Genomic DNA, 14,866 nt, shown 5'->3' with positions numbered 1-14,866 from the left:
TGAGGTTGGTAGAAAAAGGTCAAGTTTTCTCTGGATCGCTCCTAATGAGACAGCAATTCTAATAATTACGCTGGAAGTACCTAAATGTCAGCATCTCTTCTAACTGATACAAAACTCATTCCTAAAAATGGCTGTAATTGGAAGACAGGTAGAAGATCAAAGTGCACCGGTGGAGATGTTTTTAATAGGCTTCCCTTATTGCAGGCTCATTATAGAAGATAATCCATATGAACACAGGTTCCACCAACAGGCCCTGGGTTTTTTGTTGACACCAATAGTATTCTTTTTAGGATGAGATTAATGATATTAATATTATTTATTTTTAATTTATCACAGTGAATTTAGTGTTTCCTCCTAAATGTTATTCTCGTAAAGGAGCAAACAGCACTCGGACCTTCACTAAAATTATCCACAGATAAAACAGCAAAGAAACTCTGGATTATGAAGCCCCGAAGTGTTCCATATTACATTAATAAACACTGTAAACTAAATAATTATATTTATAAAATACATATTACGCAAATAATCTCATGCATTATTAAAACCAGTTAGGAGCTGCTGCTATTCGATTTATAAATCATAGTCTGTCGGGCCTCCCCCTCAGACAAAGGTGGGAAAAGGCATTTTTTATTATTTTACTTTTCTTATTTTTCATCCTTTTTCTTTTTTGTTATCTTAAACTTTGAACACTTTGGTGCTTCATACTGATGATATTAGGCAAAAATATGTGACCCTTATGTGACCTAACTGCGAGTGCAGTGTTGAATAGAAAGAAACGAGCCATTACATGTGCAGTTTGTTACAACAGGGCTTGATATTAGATTCTGGATCATGTAATCAGAGAGACAAGAGAAGCTTTGACGGCACACCCCACCAGATATTCATGACCTGAAGGAAAAAGCTCAAAGGCGGTGGGAATGTTACACTCATGGTACATAAATCTAATTCATGCAGTCAGATATGCTAGAAAACTAAAATCTCTTTTTTCTTTTATTATGCTGAATTTTCCAGAAAAAGGTTCATAGACCTGCAGACATAAACATTGTGCTTGAAAAAGATTGTTTTATGAGGAAAAGAGGAAAAAATAAACACCTGTTTTTTTTTTTTTTTACATTCCATATTTTAAATTGCTAGAAGTTTTGAATAAAGGAATACAAACCCATGACAGGGAAAGACTTAGACATTGCCACAGTGAAAGGTGTGTGTTGTTTTTGAGTTCTTGCCTCCATTAAATTTTCTGACAACATAATGTCATTCATGTCTTTCAATAACCACCGACCGATGAATCATTCATTTCACCGTGACTAATGAGGTGCCAGGTAGTATTTACACAAAGCCACGCATCAGCAGGGCTCTGGTTTGGACGTGTACTGTATGAATATACCTGCTGTCTCTGGCAGCGGCTTTCATTTAGCTTTGCACAGTGCATGGCCGAGGGACTTGGCCCAATCCATAGCAAACATTTCTCCACGCCTGGGAAACACATCGATGAGGCCGCTCTCGGTCCATTGTAGTTCCATTGACATTTCCAGATGTGGGGATTCAATTTCAGAGACCTGCGATCAACCTGTCTGACACGTGCCAAAGCAAAGTATGAAAACAAAACAAAATATATATTTAACAAATGAACTGAAGGTCCATTCTTCAAAACTATTAATACAAACAACCCTCACATTTAATTTCTTAGCTCCTTAATTTGTCATTTTTGTGAGTTTTTAGGAGCTAATTTAATTGTTGTATTTAATGTAAAAGATGCACCATGTGATCGTAAACTTGAATGAAACTGCCTGTGTGTGTGTGTGTGTGTGTGTGTGTGTGTGTGTGTGTGTGTGTGTGTGTGTGTGTGTGAGTGTGTGTGTGTGTGTGTGTGTGTGTGTGTGTGTGTGCTGCCCTGCAGAGGGAGTGACACTGTGCAGAGGCCGTGCTCCTGTGTGGCCCTTGGACTTAAGACAGGGCAGTAGAGTAAATGGGATAATCAGGGTTTACAGATCTGGGTGGCTGTGGTGACGCAGGGTTTTGCGCTGCCTAATGGAGCATCTATGACACTGGCCCTGCCTTGACATGGCCGTCACCTGTCCCTTAACCTTCCAGGCCCTGGGCCTCGCCTCCACTTTCCTCTGACCATTGAAGGCACTCACACATGCTGCCTGGACCAGGCATCTGTTGCTGAGAAATTAATATGAAGGAATTTCTGAATAGGTTTCCCTAAGAAAAGACTGAACAAGATTTGTGATTTAGTAAAAAAACTATAATATGAACAGCAAGATTATTCCAAGATATATCAAGTACAACAGGATTGTATTGAAACACAAGACACAAGGAAAAGTAATACACAAAACAACTAATTCTAGGTATTTGAGGGAGTATTCCTTATCACGTCAAAATGTACAATATCCATTAAACCCGACTGTTGGAGAAGCTGTGGCGCAAAGAATGCACATAATTCACATGTGTTCTTTTTCTGCCCATTACTTAAAAACGTTATGGCAACTAATTATAACCTCTCAAGTTTCTAAAATAAACAGGACCTTGCTTTATTCCATTTCTTTTCTCTACTTTACTGTTGTTGTTTTTTTCACTTCAAAATGTATTAACATTGTATGAATGCTATAAGTATGAACAACATCAGTCCTGCACTGCTGCAATATTGTAATGAAAAAAAGAAGGAAATAAAATAAAAAAGGATCCTATGCAGAAAAGCAGGGATAAATTTGTCTCTAAAGGGACATCATACAGTAGTGCTACACACCTGTAGTATCAAAGACCCTTAATGACCCGTTAAAGGTCCCATATTGTAAAACATTTTTTAATTATAAAGCAGGTCTAGGTGCTATATAAATACTGGAAAACCCAGAAACACAGACACTTGTCTGCGTTTCTGCAGACTGAGCTTTTTTCATGAAGGCGGGCTTAAAGAGACCTCACAGACTGTACATGTGGACAGAAGCTGAGTTAACCTCTTAGGGAGAGCTGCACATCCTGAGCCTGAAGGTGTTATAGGTCTGGGGATAACTGGTTTATGTCTGTTTTAAGCAACAGTCTCAGTCCCTTGATGGCTATTTGAGTTGGTACACGTTTGATCCATATCTCTAATTTAATGTGAAATTTAAATAGGAACTAGTAGGCAGTGTATTACTTTATGTCAAAACCTAAAGCAGCCCACAGAGGGCGCCATGGCAACACCGAGTGAGCTTTATACACAGATCAGCACCAGTTGAATCTTTAGTTGAGATTTAAAAGAAACTTTTATAATTCTTTCTTTTACTTTTATTTTTTTAAATTGTATATTTAGTTATAGAAATATGAAGACACCTGACTCTAAATATATTGTAATTTATGAAAGAATTCAGATGCATTGATTAGCAGAAAATATTTAATCTAATATCTTGTAAATGTAAATGAACACTTCATTAAAAGCATTGTCATAATGTAATTAAAGTAGGCCGTGGAACTGCTTCACATCGTGGAGACTTACAGTGTGATCATAGAAAGCAGCAGGGTTTTCAGTGAGCAGCAGACTGTCAGAGGGGGGCGGGGTGAAGTACAACTGACATCTCCAGACTACGGAGCTAGTTGTTGCAGAAGGACGCAGCATGTCGAGCGGGCAGGTAACAGTTAACTTCTCCACATGGGAAAAATATGTCGAACTAAACAGAGTTGGGGAAAAAAAGCTGGATTTCCTGAGCAACATTCAAACTGCATTAACGGGATTGCTTATTGGAAGCAAGAGGAGAAATTAAAACATATTTAAGAGCTGTGCGTAAAAATATTCCACAAGATTCCTGTGAGGGGTTCATATCTTCGAAGGGAGGATTGTGCTAAAGGGCGGCTTGAGGAGCTGCGTATTCATGCAAATTTATAAAATCATAGGCGTGCCTTTGGGCGATGGAGTCACGGCCGGAAAAGCAAACCCCCTCCTGGATCATCAGCGACCTTCAAAGCTTGTGATGCGCAGCGCTCGGACGCATTGACAGTGGCACCGGGGCACATGTTTTAAAAGCACAAGAGAAAGAGAAGAGAAAGTTAGGTCTCGTTTATCTCCACGCTTCTTGACTGGCTGTACTTCTTCTTCAACACAACGACTGCTGCGCCACTGGATCTCCAACCACGGGCTTATTGCACAAACTGTTACGCACTGCTGCAACTGTCACTATTTGCCTTGGGTCTTTAATATTTTCTTATTCTTATATGTTTACAGTCAAATCGGACGACTTCAGATAATAAGAATCCTGATGCAGATGAAGTTACAGTCACACTACTTTATAGAATTTGTGCGTAAAGACGCACTGGTTTGTTCTCATCTTATTTAAAAAAAAAAAATCTTTTTGAGAACTTTTCACGCTTCACCATGTCAGAGGACGACAGTAGCTCCACCGCCAGCTGTATGTCTGACACCGAAGGCAGCAACGTCAGCGTCCTCAACTGGGAGCAAGTGCAGCGGCTGGACGCCATCCTGACGGAGACCATCCCGATCCACGGTCGGGGGAACTTCCCCACTCTGGAGATGCAGCCGCGGCAGATTGTGAAAGTGGTGCGCAGTCGGATGGAGGAAAAAAATATCCACGTCCGGGACGTTCGGTTAAACGGCTCTGCAGCCAGCCACATTCTGCACGGGGATAGCGGACTGGGCTATAAGGACCTTGATCTTATATTTTGCGCAGATATGAAAGGTGAAAGTGATTTCCAGACTGTGAAGGACATAGTTTTGGAATGTCTCCTCGACTTTTTACCCGACTGTGTGAATAAAGAGAAAATAAGCCCATTAACGTTAAAGGTACATTCACTCTAACAACTTTTTCTATTATTTACTTTTAGGTATGTGATAAGAATGGATTGCATTTGTGCCAATTTGACTTAACGTGCATTACGCACAGCTCAGTGTGCAATTAGAGTAGTTTAGTGATAGTAAAATGTTGGTTTTCTGTAGTTAAGAGGATTCAGTTAAACCAATTTGGATGGGATCCCGAGCTCAGCCACATGCATCCGATATCTAAGTACATTCTATGGCCTGTAATATTGGGGTCAATAGCATTAATAACACACTATTTATGACATTAAGACATGCAGCTATTAATTATACATATAGATAAATGCTTAAGAAATATATTTACAAAATGACAAATTAGGCTGAAAAGTGCATGTGCATGGTTCTGCTGAACACATTGTTGTACTTTTAAGGCTATATACTTAATGTGTATGCTCCTTCTCTCTCCCTCACACATACACACACACACACACACACACACACACACACACACACACACACACACACACACACATAGGAGGCCTATGTGCAGAAGATGGTGAAGGTGTGTAATGACTCAGACCGCTGGAGTCTTATCTCCCTCTCCAACAACCGGGGAAAGAATGTGGAGCTGAAGTTCGTGGACTCTCTCCGGAGGCAGTTTGAGTTCAGCGTGGACTCCTTCCAGATCAAACTGGACTCCCTGCTGCTGTTCTACGAGTGCTCAGAGAACCCGATGGCCGAGACCTTCCACCCCACCATCATGGGCGAGAGTGTGTACGGGGACTTCAGCGAGGCCCTGGACCACCTGCGTCACAAGTTAATCTGCACCCGGAACCCAGAGGAGATCCGAGGCGGGGGTCTGCTGAAGTACTGTCACCTGCTGGTGAGGGGTTTCAGGGCCGCTTCCGAGACAGAGATGAAGTCCATGCAGCGCTACATGTGCTCGCGTTTCTTCATCGACTTCTCTGACATCCTTGAGCAGCAGCGCAAGCTGGAGTCCTACCTTCAAAACCACTTCGTGGGCCTAGAGGACCGCAAGTACGACTACCTGATGACCCTCCACGGGGTCGTCAACGAGAGCACAGTGTGCCTGATGGGACACGAGAGGCGGCAGACCTTAGGGCTCATAGCCATGCTGGCGGTGCGCGTTCTGGCCGAGCAGAACGTCATCCCCAACGTGGCCAATGTTACATGTTACTACCAACCTGCTCCTTATGTGGCAGATGGCAACTTCAGTAACTACTACATAGCGCAGGTTCAGCCAATGTTTGCTTGCCAGCAGCCTGCATACTCCACCTGGCTGCCCTGTAACTGAGTCAGCCCCGAGGAAAGGTGGAGGGAGAGATTTGTTTAAACAGGAGTGGGCAGCCTGCCCAGTGTTTGACAGCCGACAGAAAAATGAGGCTTCTTTTTAATGTTTTGCATCAAAGCTTGTGTTTTTCTTGTTCATACGTCGAGTATGAACTGTTGGCTTTCACTTCTATTTCAATGTGAATATCTCACATTCCTTGAAATGCCAACGTCAAACTTATTGGGACTAATTTGGGTGGAAATAAAGGCTAAATGTGCGGAGGCCTTGAACGCAAGCAGCAGAACTGTCTTCGAAACTGATTGAATCTGTTGAAAACTGATTAGCCAGCACGTTCCAACAGCAGTCCAAAAACGGCTGCATCAGTGCCCTGAAGTTGACAGTTTCTCCACACACACACACACACACACACACACACACACACACACACACACACACACACACACACACACACACCACACACACACACACACACACACACACACACACACACACACTCAAGGTGAAATCAGAAGTGTGTTGGGGGCTCCAAAACGAGCACCGTTAAACTGAGGTGAGATGCTTGTTAAACTAGTTTTGATAACAAACTGGCATCTCTGCCTTGCATTTGGATATATATATAATTATGGTTGTTTACAGACCAAAAATATTTTTTTGATTGTTTCTATCATTAAAACCCTATTTTGATGGGGATAAAATAAACAAAATATGAAGCTATGTCTATTTGTATATGTGAACATAATGTGTGTTTTAAGTGCCTATAAAAGAATGAGCAGGCCATATGATTTTTGTGAATTAGTCCCACTCTGTTTATAGTCACGCACACAAGACAATAGCACCCCAGAGGCTTGTGAATGTATATGTGAAATCATGTCAAGTCAGTGTTTGGACGAAACCATGCCTTAGTGGGGATTTTGCAGTAACGTAGCAGTCAAATGTGCGATTGACAGATCTTTACAAGATTCACATTTTTCATTTGTGTGTTTGGAAACTCAAAACCAAACATGCTGTATTGCATGTCCCAAATGAATACAAGTATTACATATGTGAAGAGTTCATTTGCAAAAACAGATCAAAGCAATTCATCAAAATGAATAAACCAACACTAGGTTAATTGATATTCCCTTGAGTGCACAAGAATAATCAAAACAATGATTTAGGTAAAATTAATAAAAAGACAATATCAGTGTTTGCAAATGACCCTTTATTGTTATGAGAAAGGATTGCATCTCCAATCATCAGCAGCAAAGAAAACGTTCACTCACACACAATTTCCTGTATACTTTGTACAGCAGTGCTTCTCTTTTACTCCTCTGAGAAAGAAAAAGTTCACAAGAAGTAGATAAGAGACAGAGGGAGAGGGAAGGAGTGCATCCAGAGAGCTGCTGCCTGTTCCCTATGCTTCCTCCTACAGTAGAAGGATATTTGCAGAGATAGATGAGACACTATTTGCTGTAGCACCCTGGCAGGGAATTCCTCAGCTGCTGCTGAAGAGCTTGAACTAAGCTTGGGGTTGGGACTGCAGACGCTCTGTTCAAGGTTCAGAAAAATGTTGTGCCAAACATTTTAACTGCTCCACTGAAAGCTCTGAAGTTTAATGGGGCAATATGTCGACGTAGGACAAGATATAGAAGACGGGGAAATAAGACAGTAGAGTGGGGAAAAAGAGAGGAAAAGGGAAATGTTGTGGTTAAAAGGCAGGAGGGAGAGTGAGTCAGTCGGAGAGATAGGAGCAGCTGGTGATGGGGTTTATCTCTGGGGCTGCCATGCTTTACTGTAAAAACTGTCTCTGTTAAGGTCAGACTAAAACATAATAGTCAGTGCGGCCAAAACATTCTGTTATCAGCATTTTCTCTCTGTTTTAATCATGTGATTGTTTAAAAAAAAAAAAAAAAAAGTGGAAACTGAAGAAAATCGCATGCATTCACGCCTGCTTCAAGATACTCTTAAGTTGCAAGCTATGTTTCATTTGTAAGGTTGCTTTAAGGATTCTTATTAATGTTTTTTTATGCTTCATTACACACCATCTTTTAAAGAACTGTACATATATGATTACATGCTTCAGCTTTGCCAACTCACTTACTTCTAGCAAGCTATACTATGCTTTCAGGATGGCAGATTTAATAAACAAGTAATTACAAGCATAGAAAGTTCACTTAGGTCCAGAAGACCAGCATCAACTCAATACTGCATTGAAAAGAGAAACGATCTCGCTGAAAAATGTTTCTCATCCTCTGACTCGCCTGGTTCTGTTAATCGATAACTGCTCTGTCCATCTTCTCAGTGACTGTCCATGTCGATGACATCCTTTGGATTGTGCAGGCAATGTATTGTCATTTTATACTCAGTGAAGTCCTAACAGCTGACTAGCTAGCTAGCTCCTGTCAGTTAGTGATCATGTCTGTCAGTTAGAGATTGTGGGTTACTGCATTGTCTTGTATGCGTCTTCTCAAATATATGTTTCTGTTTATGTAATCTTTTACAAATTACATGTTGAAAAAAGACAGAAAAAAGATCCTTGTCTTGTATGTATATTTTTTAATGATTGTTATTTTTATAAATGTTTGAGACACTGCGGGTTTCGCAGTGCTTTTGAATCTGTGATTAGGCTTCAAAGGATATGTTCTCAATAGCTTTTTTGCTATATTATGTTATGTGTCCAATGGGTCAAAAGGTTAATTAAAGATGTTTTCATCAATAAAATATCTGAAATCCAGATTTGTCACGTCTGTTGTTGTTCCTTTTGAATCTAAAGCAAGTGTGTGCACTGGTTTAGTCCAGAAAGACAGCCAAACATGAGAAAATGCTCATTTGTTGCTCTTTTCACTGACGTCAGCCATTCAGCGGCTTACAGAGGGGTTCCCTGCCCACTCACTCAGAGAGGCAAATCCCTGCCATGGCCTTCCGGCCCTTCCGGGCCCGACAGGCCCAGCCAGAAACCCGTCCAGAACTGCCAGAAAGAGCTGTTGTTGAATGTGAGGGGATTTGCATCGACCCAAAAAGAGAGACTTCAACGCTTTTGCACATTATCTTTGCCTGCTCATCAAATTCTCTCTGTTAATTGCTCCCCCCTCCCCCCCCCCCTCCCCCAATACTCGATCAGCAATGCAGTGATAGTCAGCGCTAAGGCCTGCAGAAACTGTCTCATGGTTGTTAGACTGAAACAAAACTCTCCACTGACCGACTGTCACTCAGGTCACATGACAGACTGTCCTAGATACAGAGGGATATGGAGGAGAGAACTCAGCATGACTAAGAGATGTATGTCACAGTGCTATATATAGCAGACTTGATAAGGACATTATCACTTTCTCCTAAGCGCATTTACAGCTCATTAATCTGAGCCATTAAAGGATGATTGACAGGTCGAGGCTAAATAGAAATGGCAATGCCAACATTAGCTGGGCTAAGTATCACGTTCTGCTTGCTCTTCCCTTTCCTTATTCCAATATGTGTACACTTTCCATTCCTGTTCATGTGTCTTTTGGTAGATATCACAGGCCTTGCACATGCTCACTACATCACCGTATTCTCTCGACTTTTATCTATCCCACTCGCTCCTCTCATACCAACACCTTGTCACAGGGGGCCTTTTGAACTGCCACTCAGCTACTCGCAAGACTGAGTTCATCTCTGGCTATGCCTCACAACAATCTCTTGACTTCCTTGCTCTCACTGAGACTTGGATCACACCAGCTAACACTTCCACTCCTGGTGCTCTCTCCACAGCCTACTCCTTCACCCACTCACCCAGAGCCACTGGCAGAGGACGCAGCACTGGTCTACTGATCTCCCCCAAATGGAGTTTTTCTCTCTACCCATTGCCAGACTTCACTCCTTTGCCTTTCGAATTTCACGCTGTTACTGTAAAGGTAACCAGTAAAATTAAACATTGTTGTTCTCTACAGTCCTCTAACACTGTACCTGTCCGCCATAACCTCCGTTCCTTCTCTCTCTCCTCTCTTAGCTCAGCTGTCCTCTCGGCCCTCCCTTCATCCGACTCTTTCTCACTCATGCTTGCCAACTCTGCCACACACACTCTCCTCTCTACTGTGTTCTCCTCTCTGGACTCTTTCTGTCCACTTCCCAGCAGGTTCACCAGTTGACTTACAGTGAACTAACTACAGGGACAGTCTCCCTGGAGCAACTCAGGCAGTACAATGGTGGCATTCCTGCTATTGAACTCACAACCATCTGGTGTTGTATTTGGAAGCCGTACCACTAGACCACTGTCAGCTCACCACCTGGATGTAATGTAAAAATGTATTGTAATTTTTTGTGTACGTTTTAATTGGTTAGACCATTAGCATATGTAATGTTCTATAAGTATTCAGTTGATTTATTAGTAAAAGTACTAATAGTACATTGTGAAAATACTCCACAAGAAAAGTCCTGCATTGAAAATATTACTTAATTAAAAGTATGTAAGTATATACGTTTTACTATTATATATGATGTTTTTGGATCAATATTACAGCTGCATTAATGTGTATGTTGCATTGTAGTACTGTAGATGTTATAGGTCGGGCTAATTTGAACTTCTTTATAAACTGTTGGATAGTTTAATCTACAGCAATGCATCATATTTCATAAGATTATCATGTTTGTAGCTTTGTCGCTGTCCTGCGAGAACCACGTATATCTCTAAAAAGTAAACTTTTCTTGAGTTTCTCAGAAATGGACAGGAAGGGGATTAAAAACTGATTTGTAAAGTAACTTAAGCTGTCAGATACGCACAATATTTCCCTCTGAGGTGTAGTAGAGTAGAAGTATAAAGTAGCATAAAATGGAAATACTTAAATGAGTAGTGGGGATTTTGCCTGAAATATAGTGACCTTGAAGGATAGCCATTTGATTTGACTAACTGCTGAAGCCCTTTATTATCTTTAGCTAAACTTTGGAATGAATGTTTGCTCAGAATAAGGACTGTGGATTGTGTGCAACATCCCAGTATACATAAGATAACAATAACTTCCATTGTGTTAGATGAGTACATTTTCTCTTATCTTCCATATAGCAGCAAATATACTGTACATTCTCTATCATTCTTCTTGCACTACAGCTATCTAGCCATCACTGAGCAAACTAGAAAGAAATCAAAAACATTTTGAGATTTATGTTCTGCTAGATTTTACATTGACTCTGTTCAGTTTTAGGGAATTCACCCATTCTCCGTCAGTGTGAGTCACTTTTGTTCAACTTAGTTGGGTTCATATTTTCAATAGTCTGACACAAACCTTTATGCTTTAAAGCTGCAATAATTAATATTTGAATGTTACTAATTGATAATGAACAAGGAATTGCATTTCAAACATTTACGCATAAACAGTCGCAGTCGTCCGTGCGAGTGGTATTTACCGGATCATCCTCTGTCTCCGCAGTGTGATGACCCAGAGTTCCAGCTCTTACCTTCTGGTAGAAGATTCAGGGTTCCCATGAGCAGGCTGAACCACTATACACACTCATTAATGCCTATGTCAAATAAGCTTCTCAACACTCACATGTAATGTAATATGGATGTAGATGGTGGGTTGTCCAATACGTCACCATTGTTAGTATGTGTATATGTGCATGTGTACCGAAGCCATGTGTTGTTAAGATGTTGACAAATGTTTTCTTTTTTCTTTTTTTTCTTTTACTATGCAGTATGTATGATTGTTATCTTCCCGTGGAACTGCAGGAATCCAGAACTATTTTCCCATAAGGGGACAATAAAATAAATCAAATCAAATCAAATCAAATTTATTTGTATAGCCCAATATCACAAATTATACATTTGTCTCAGTGTGCTTTACAGACTGTACAGGTTACGACATCCTCTGTCCTTAGACCCTCGCATCGCACAAGGAAAAACTTCCTAAAAGAAACCCCAAAATTAAAGGGGAAAAAATGGAAGAAACCTCAGGGAGAGCAACTGAGGAGGGATCCCTCTCCCAGGACGGACAGACGTGCAATAGATGTCGTGTGTACAGGATAAACAACATAGTACAAATACAACATTTGACAGAAATTATGTTGTGTGGAAAAAAAAAGAAATAGAAAGTATGGATGAATCCAGGAAAATGTCAAAAAGGCTTCCCGGTGTCCAGCAGGACCAGGTCAGCAGACGCTGTCACGATTCATGATCCTGACGTAAACTTTATCAGTGGCAACCTGCCACATGAGAGACAGACACTCCGGGGATGATACCCCGGATGGTGAGTTAGTAACATACATTTACATAAATGCATACAGATAGAGAGGGAGAAGAAGAGAGGGGAGGGGAGGAGAGAGGAAGAGAAGGAAGAGAGCAGGGAGGTGTCCCCCGGCAGTCTAAGCCTATAGCAGCATAACTAGGGGCTGATCCAGGGCAAACCTGAGCCAGCCCTAACTATAAGCTTTATCAAAAAGGAAAGTCTTTAGCCTACTCTTAAATGTGGAGTGTGTCTGCCTCCCGAACACAAACTGGAAGCTGGTTCCACTGGAGAGGAGCTTGATAGCTGAAGGCTCTGGCTCCCATTGTACTCTTAGAGACTCTAGGAACCACAAGTAACCCTGCAGTCTGGGAGCGTAATGCTCTAGTTGGTTTATAAGGTACTATGAGATCTTTAAGATATGCTGGAGCCTGACCATTAATTGATTTGTAAGTCAGGAGAAGGATTTTGAATTCTATTCTGTATTTTACCGGGAGCCAGTGCAGTGCAGCTAATACAGGAGTAATATGATCCCGTTTCCTTGTTCTAGTCAATACACGTGCCGCTGCATTTTGGATCAACTGAAGAGTCTTAAGCGACTTTTTGGGACAACCTGATAACAATGAGTTGCAGTAATCCAGCCTTGAAGTAACAAATGCATGGACTAGTTTTTCTGCATCATTTTGAGACAGGGATGTGTCTTATTTTTGCAATGTTACGTAGATGAAAGAAGGCAGTCCTTGAGATTTGTTTTATGTGGGAGTTAAACGACAGATCTTGATCAAAGATGACGCCAAGATTCCTTACAATGGTGCTGGAGGCCAAGTTAATGCCATCCAGAGCTTCTATGTCATTAGAAAATGCGTTTCGGAGGCGTTTAGGGCCAAGTATAATAACTTCAGTTTTGTCTGTGTTTAACATCAAAAAGTTGCTAGACATCCAAGTTTTTATGTCCTTAAGGCACGCTTGAAGTTTAGCCAATTGATTGGTTTCGTCTGGTTTAATTGATAGATATAATTGGGTATCATCCGCATAACAATGAAAGTTTATAGAGTGGTTCCTTATAATATTGCCCAAAGAAAGCATATATAAGGTGAATAGAATCGGTCCAAGTACAGAACCCTGCGGAACTCCAAGACTGACTTTGGCTGTCATGGAGGATTTATCGTTAACAAGTACAAATTGAGATCGCTCAGATAAATAGGACTTGAACCAGCTTAGTGCGGTTCCTTTTATGCCAACACAATGTTCCACTCTCTGTAGTAGAATGTCATGATCAACAGTGTCGAAAGCAGCACTGAGGTCTAACAAGACAAGAACAGAGACAAGTCCTTTGTCTGATGCCAATAGAAGGTCATTGGTAACTTTCACCAGTGCCGTCTCTGTGCTATGATGAACTCTAAATCCAGATTGAAAAACCTCAAATAAACTATTATTATGTAAAAAGTCACACAACTGTTTTGCGACTGCTTTCTCAAGGATTTTAGCGAGAAAGGGTAGGTTAGATATCGGCCTATAGTTGGCTAAAACCTCTGGATCAAGACTAGGCTTTTTAAGAAGTGGTTTTATTACAGCTACTTTAAAGGATTTTGGTACGTAGCCAGATAATAGAGACAGGTTGATCATATTTAATAACGAAGTGTTAATTAAGGGTAAAACTTCTTTAAACAGTTTAGTTGGAATCGGGTCTAAAAGACAGGTTGATGGTTTAGACGATGAGATTGTTGAAGTTAGTTGGTTAAGGTTGATTGGAGTAAAACAGTCTAGATATATTTCAGGAGTTACAGATGTTTTTAAAATTCCAACAGTTGAAGTTAAGTCATTACCAATTGAGGTCAGGAGGAGATTAATTTTGTCTCTAATAATTATAATTTTATCGTTAAAGAAACTCATGAAGTCGTCACTACTGAGAGATATAGGAACAGAAGGCTCTGTAGAGCTGTGGCTCTCTGTCAGCCTGGCTACAGTGCTAAAAAGAAACCTGGGGTTGTTCTTATTTTCTTCTATTAAGGAAGAGTAATAAGCTGCTCTGGCATTACGGAGAGCCTTCTTATACGTTTTAAGATGATCTAACCAGACTAAACGAGATTCTTCCAATTTAGTGGAACGCCATTTACTTTCAAGATTTCTCGACTTTTGTTTTAGTTTGCGGATTTGTAAATTAAGCCATGGAGCTTTCTTTTTCTGTTTTATGATCTTCTTTAGAGGAGCGACAGAGTCGAGTGTTATTCGCAGTGAGGCTGCAGCGCTATCAACAAGATGATTAATTTGGGAGGGACTAAAGTTAGCATTGGAGTCCTCTGTTATATTGATATTGAGTCCTGGTATTGAATTAAGGGCTGATGGAATCACTTCCTTAAATTTAGTCACAGCACTTTCAGATAAACATCGAGCGTAGGATATTTTGCCTACTGGCTTGTAGTCCAGTAACAGGACTTCAAAAGTTATTAAAAAATGGTCTGATAAAAGAGGATTATGTGGACACACTAATAAACTTTCAATTTCAACACCATATCCCAGAACAAGGTCCAGAGTGTGGTTTAAACAGTGAGTTGGTTCATGTACATTTTGACTGAACCCAATTGAATCTAATATTGAGATAAATGCATTATTAAGGCTGTCACTATCAACATCCAC

General features: G+C 40.7%; 1 protein-coding gene across 1 annotated transcript; it reads left to right on the top strand.

Moving 5' to 3' along the window:
- Positions 1–3,577: 3,577 nt before the first annotated feature.
- On the top strand, positions 3,578–8,772 carry tent5aa (terminal nucleotidyltransferase 5Aa). The gene is made up of 2 exons (XM_029452168.1): positions 3,578–4,774; positions 5,283–8,772. The coding sequence occupies exons 1-2, from the start codon at positions 4,349–4,351 to the stop codon at positions 6,060–6,062; spliced, it is 1,206 nt and encodes a 401-aa protein (XP_029308028.1). The 5' UTR covers positions 3,578–4,348; the 3' UTR covers positions 6,063–8,772.
- Positions 8,773–14,866: the final 6,094 nt, after the last annotated feature.

Source organism: Cottoperca gobio, chromosome 16, assembly GCF_900634415.1.
Source record: "Cottoperca gobio chromosome 16, fCotGob3.1, whole genome shotgun sequence".
In the NCBI taxonomy this organism is placed as follows: domain Eukaryota; kingdom Metazoa; phylum Chordata; class Actinopteri; order Perciformes; family Bovichtidae; genus Cottoperca; species Cottoperca gobio.
The sequence above is the reverse complement of the archived record's forward strand: the minus strand, read 5'-3'. Positions and strand labels throughout refer to the sequence as shown.

Excerpts from the sequence above, each read along its gene's own strand:
- tent5aa (XM_029452168.1), top strand. The coding sequence starts at position 4,349 with ATGTCAGAGGACGACAGTAGCTCCACCGCCAGCTGTATGTCTGACACC. Across the intron at positions 4,775-5,282 it reads TAAGCCCATTAACGTTAAAG|GAGGCCTATGTGCAGAAGAT; the intron begins GTACATTCACTC and ends ACACACACATAG.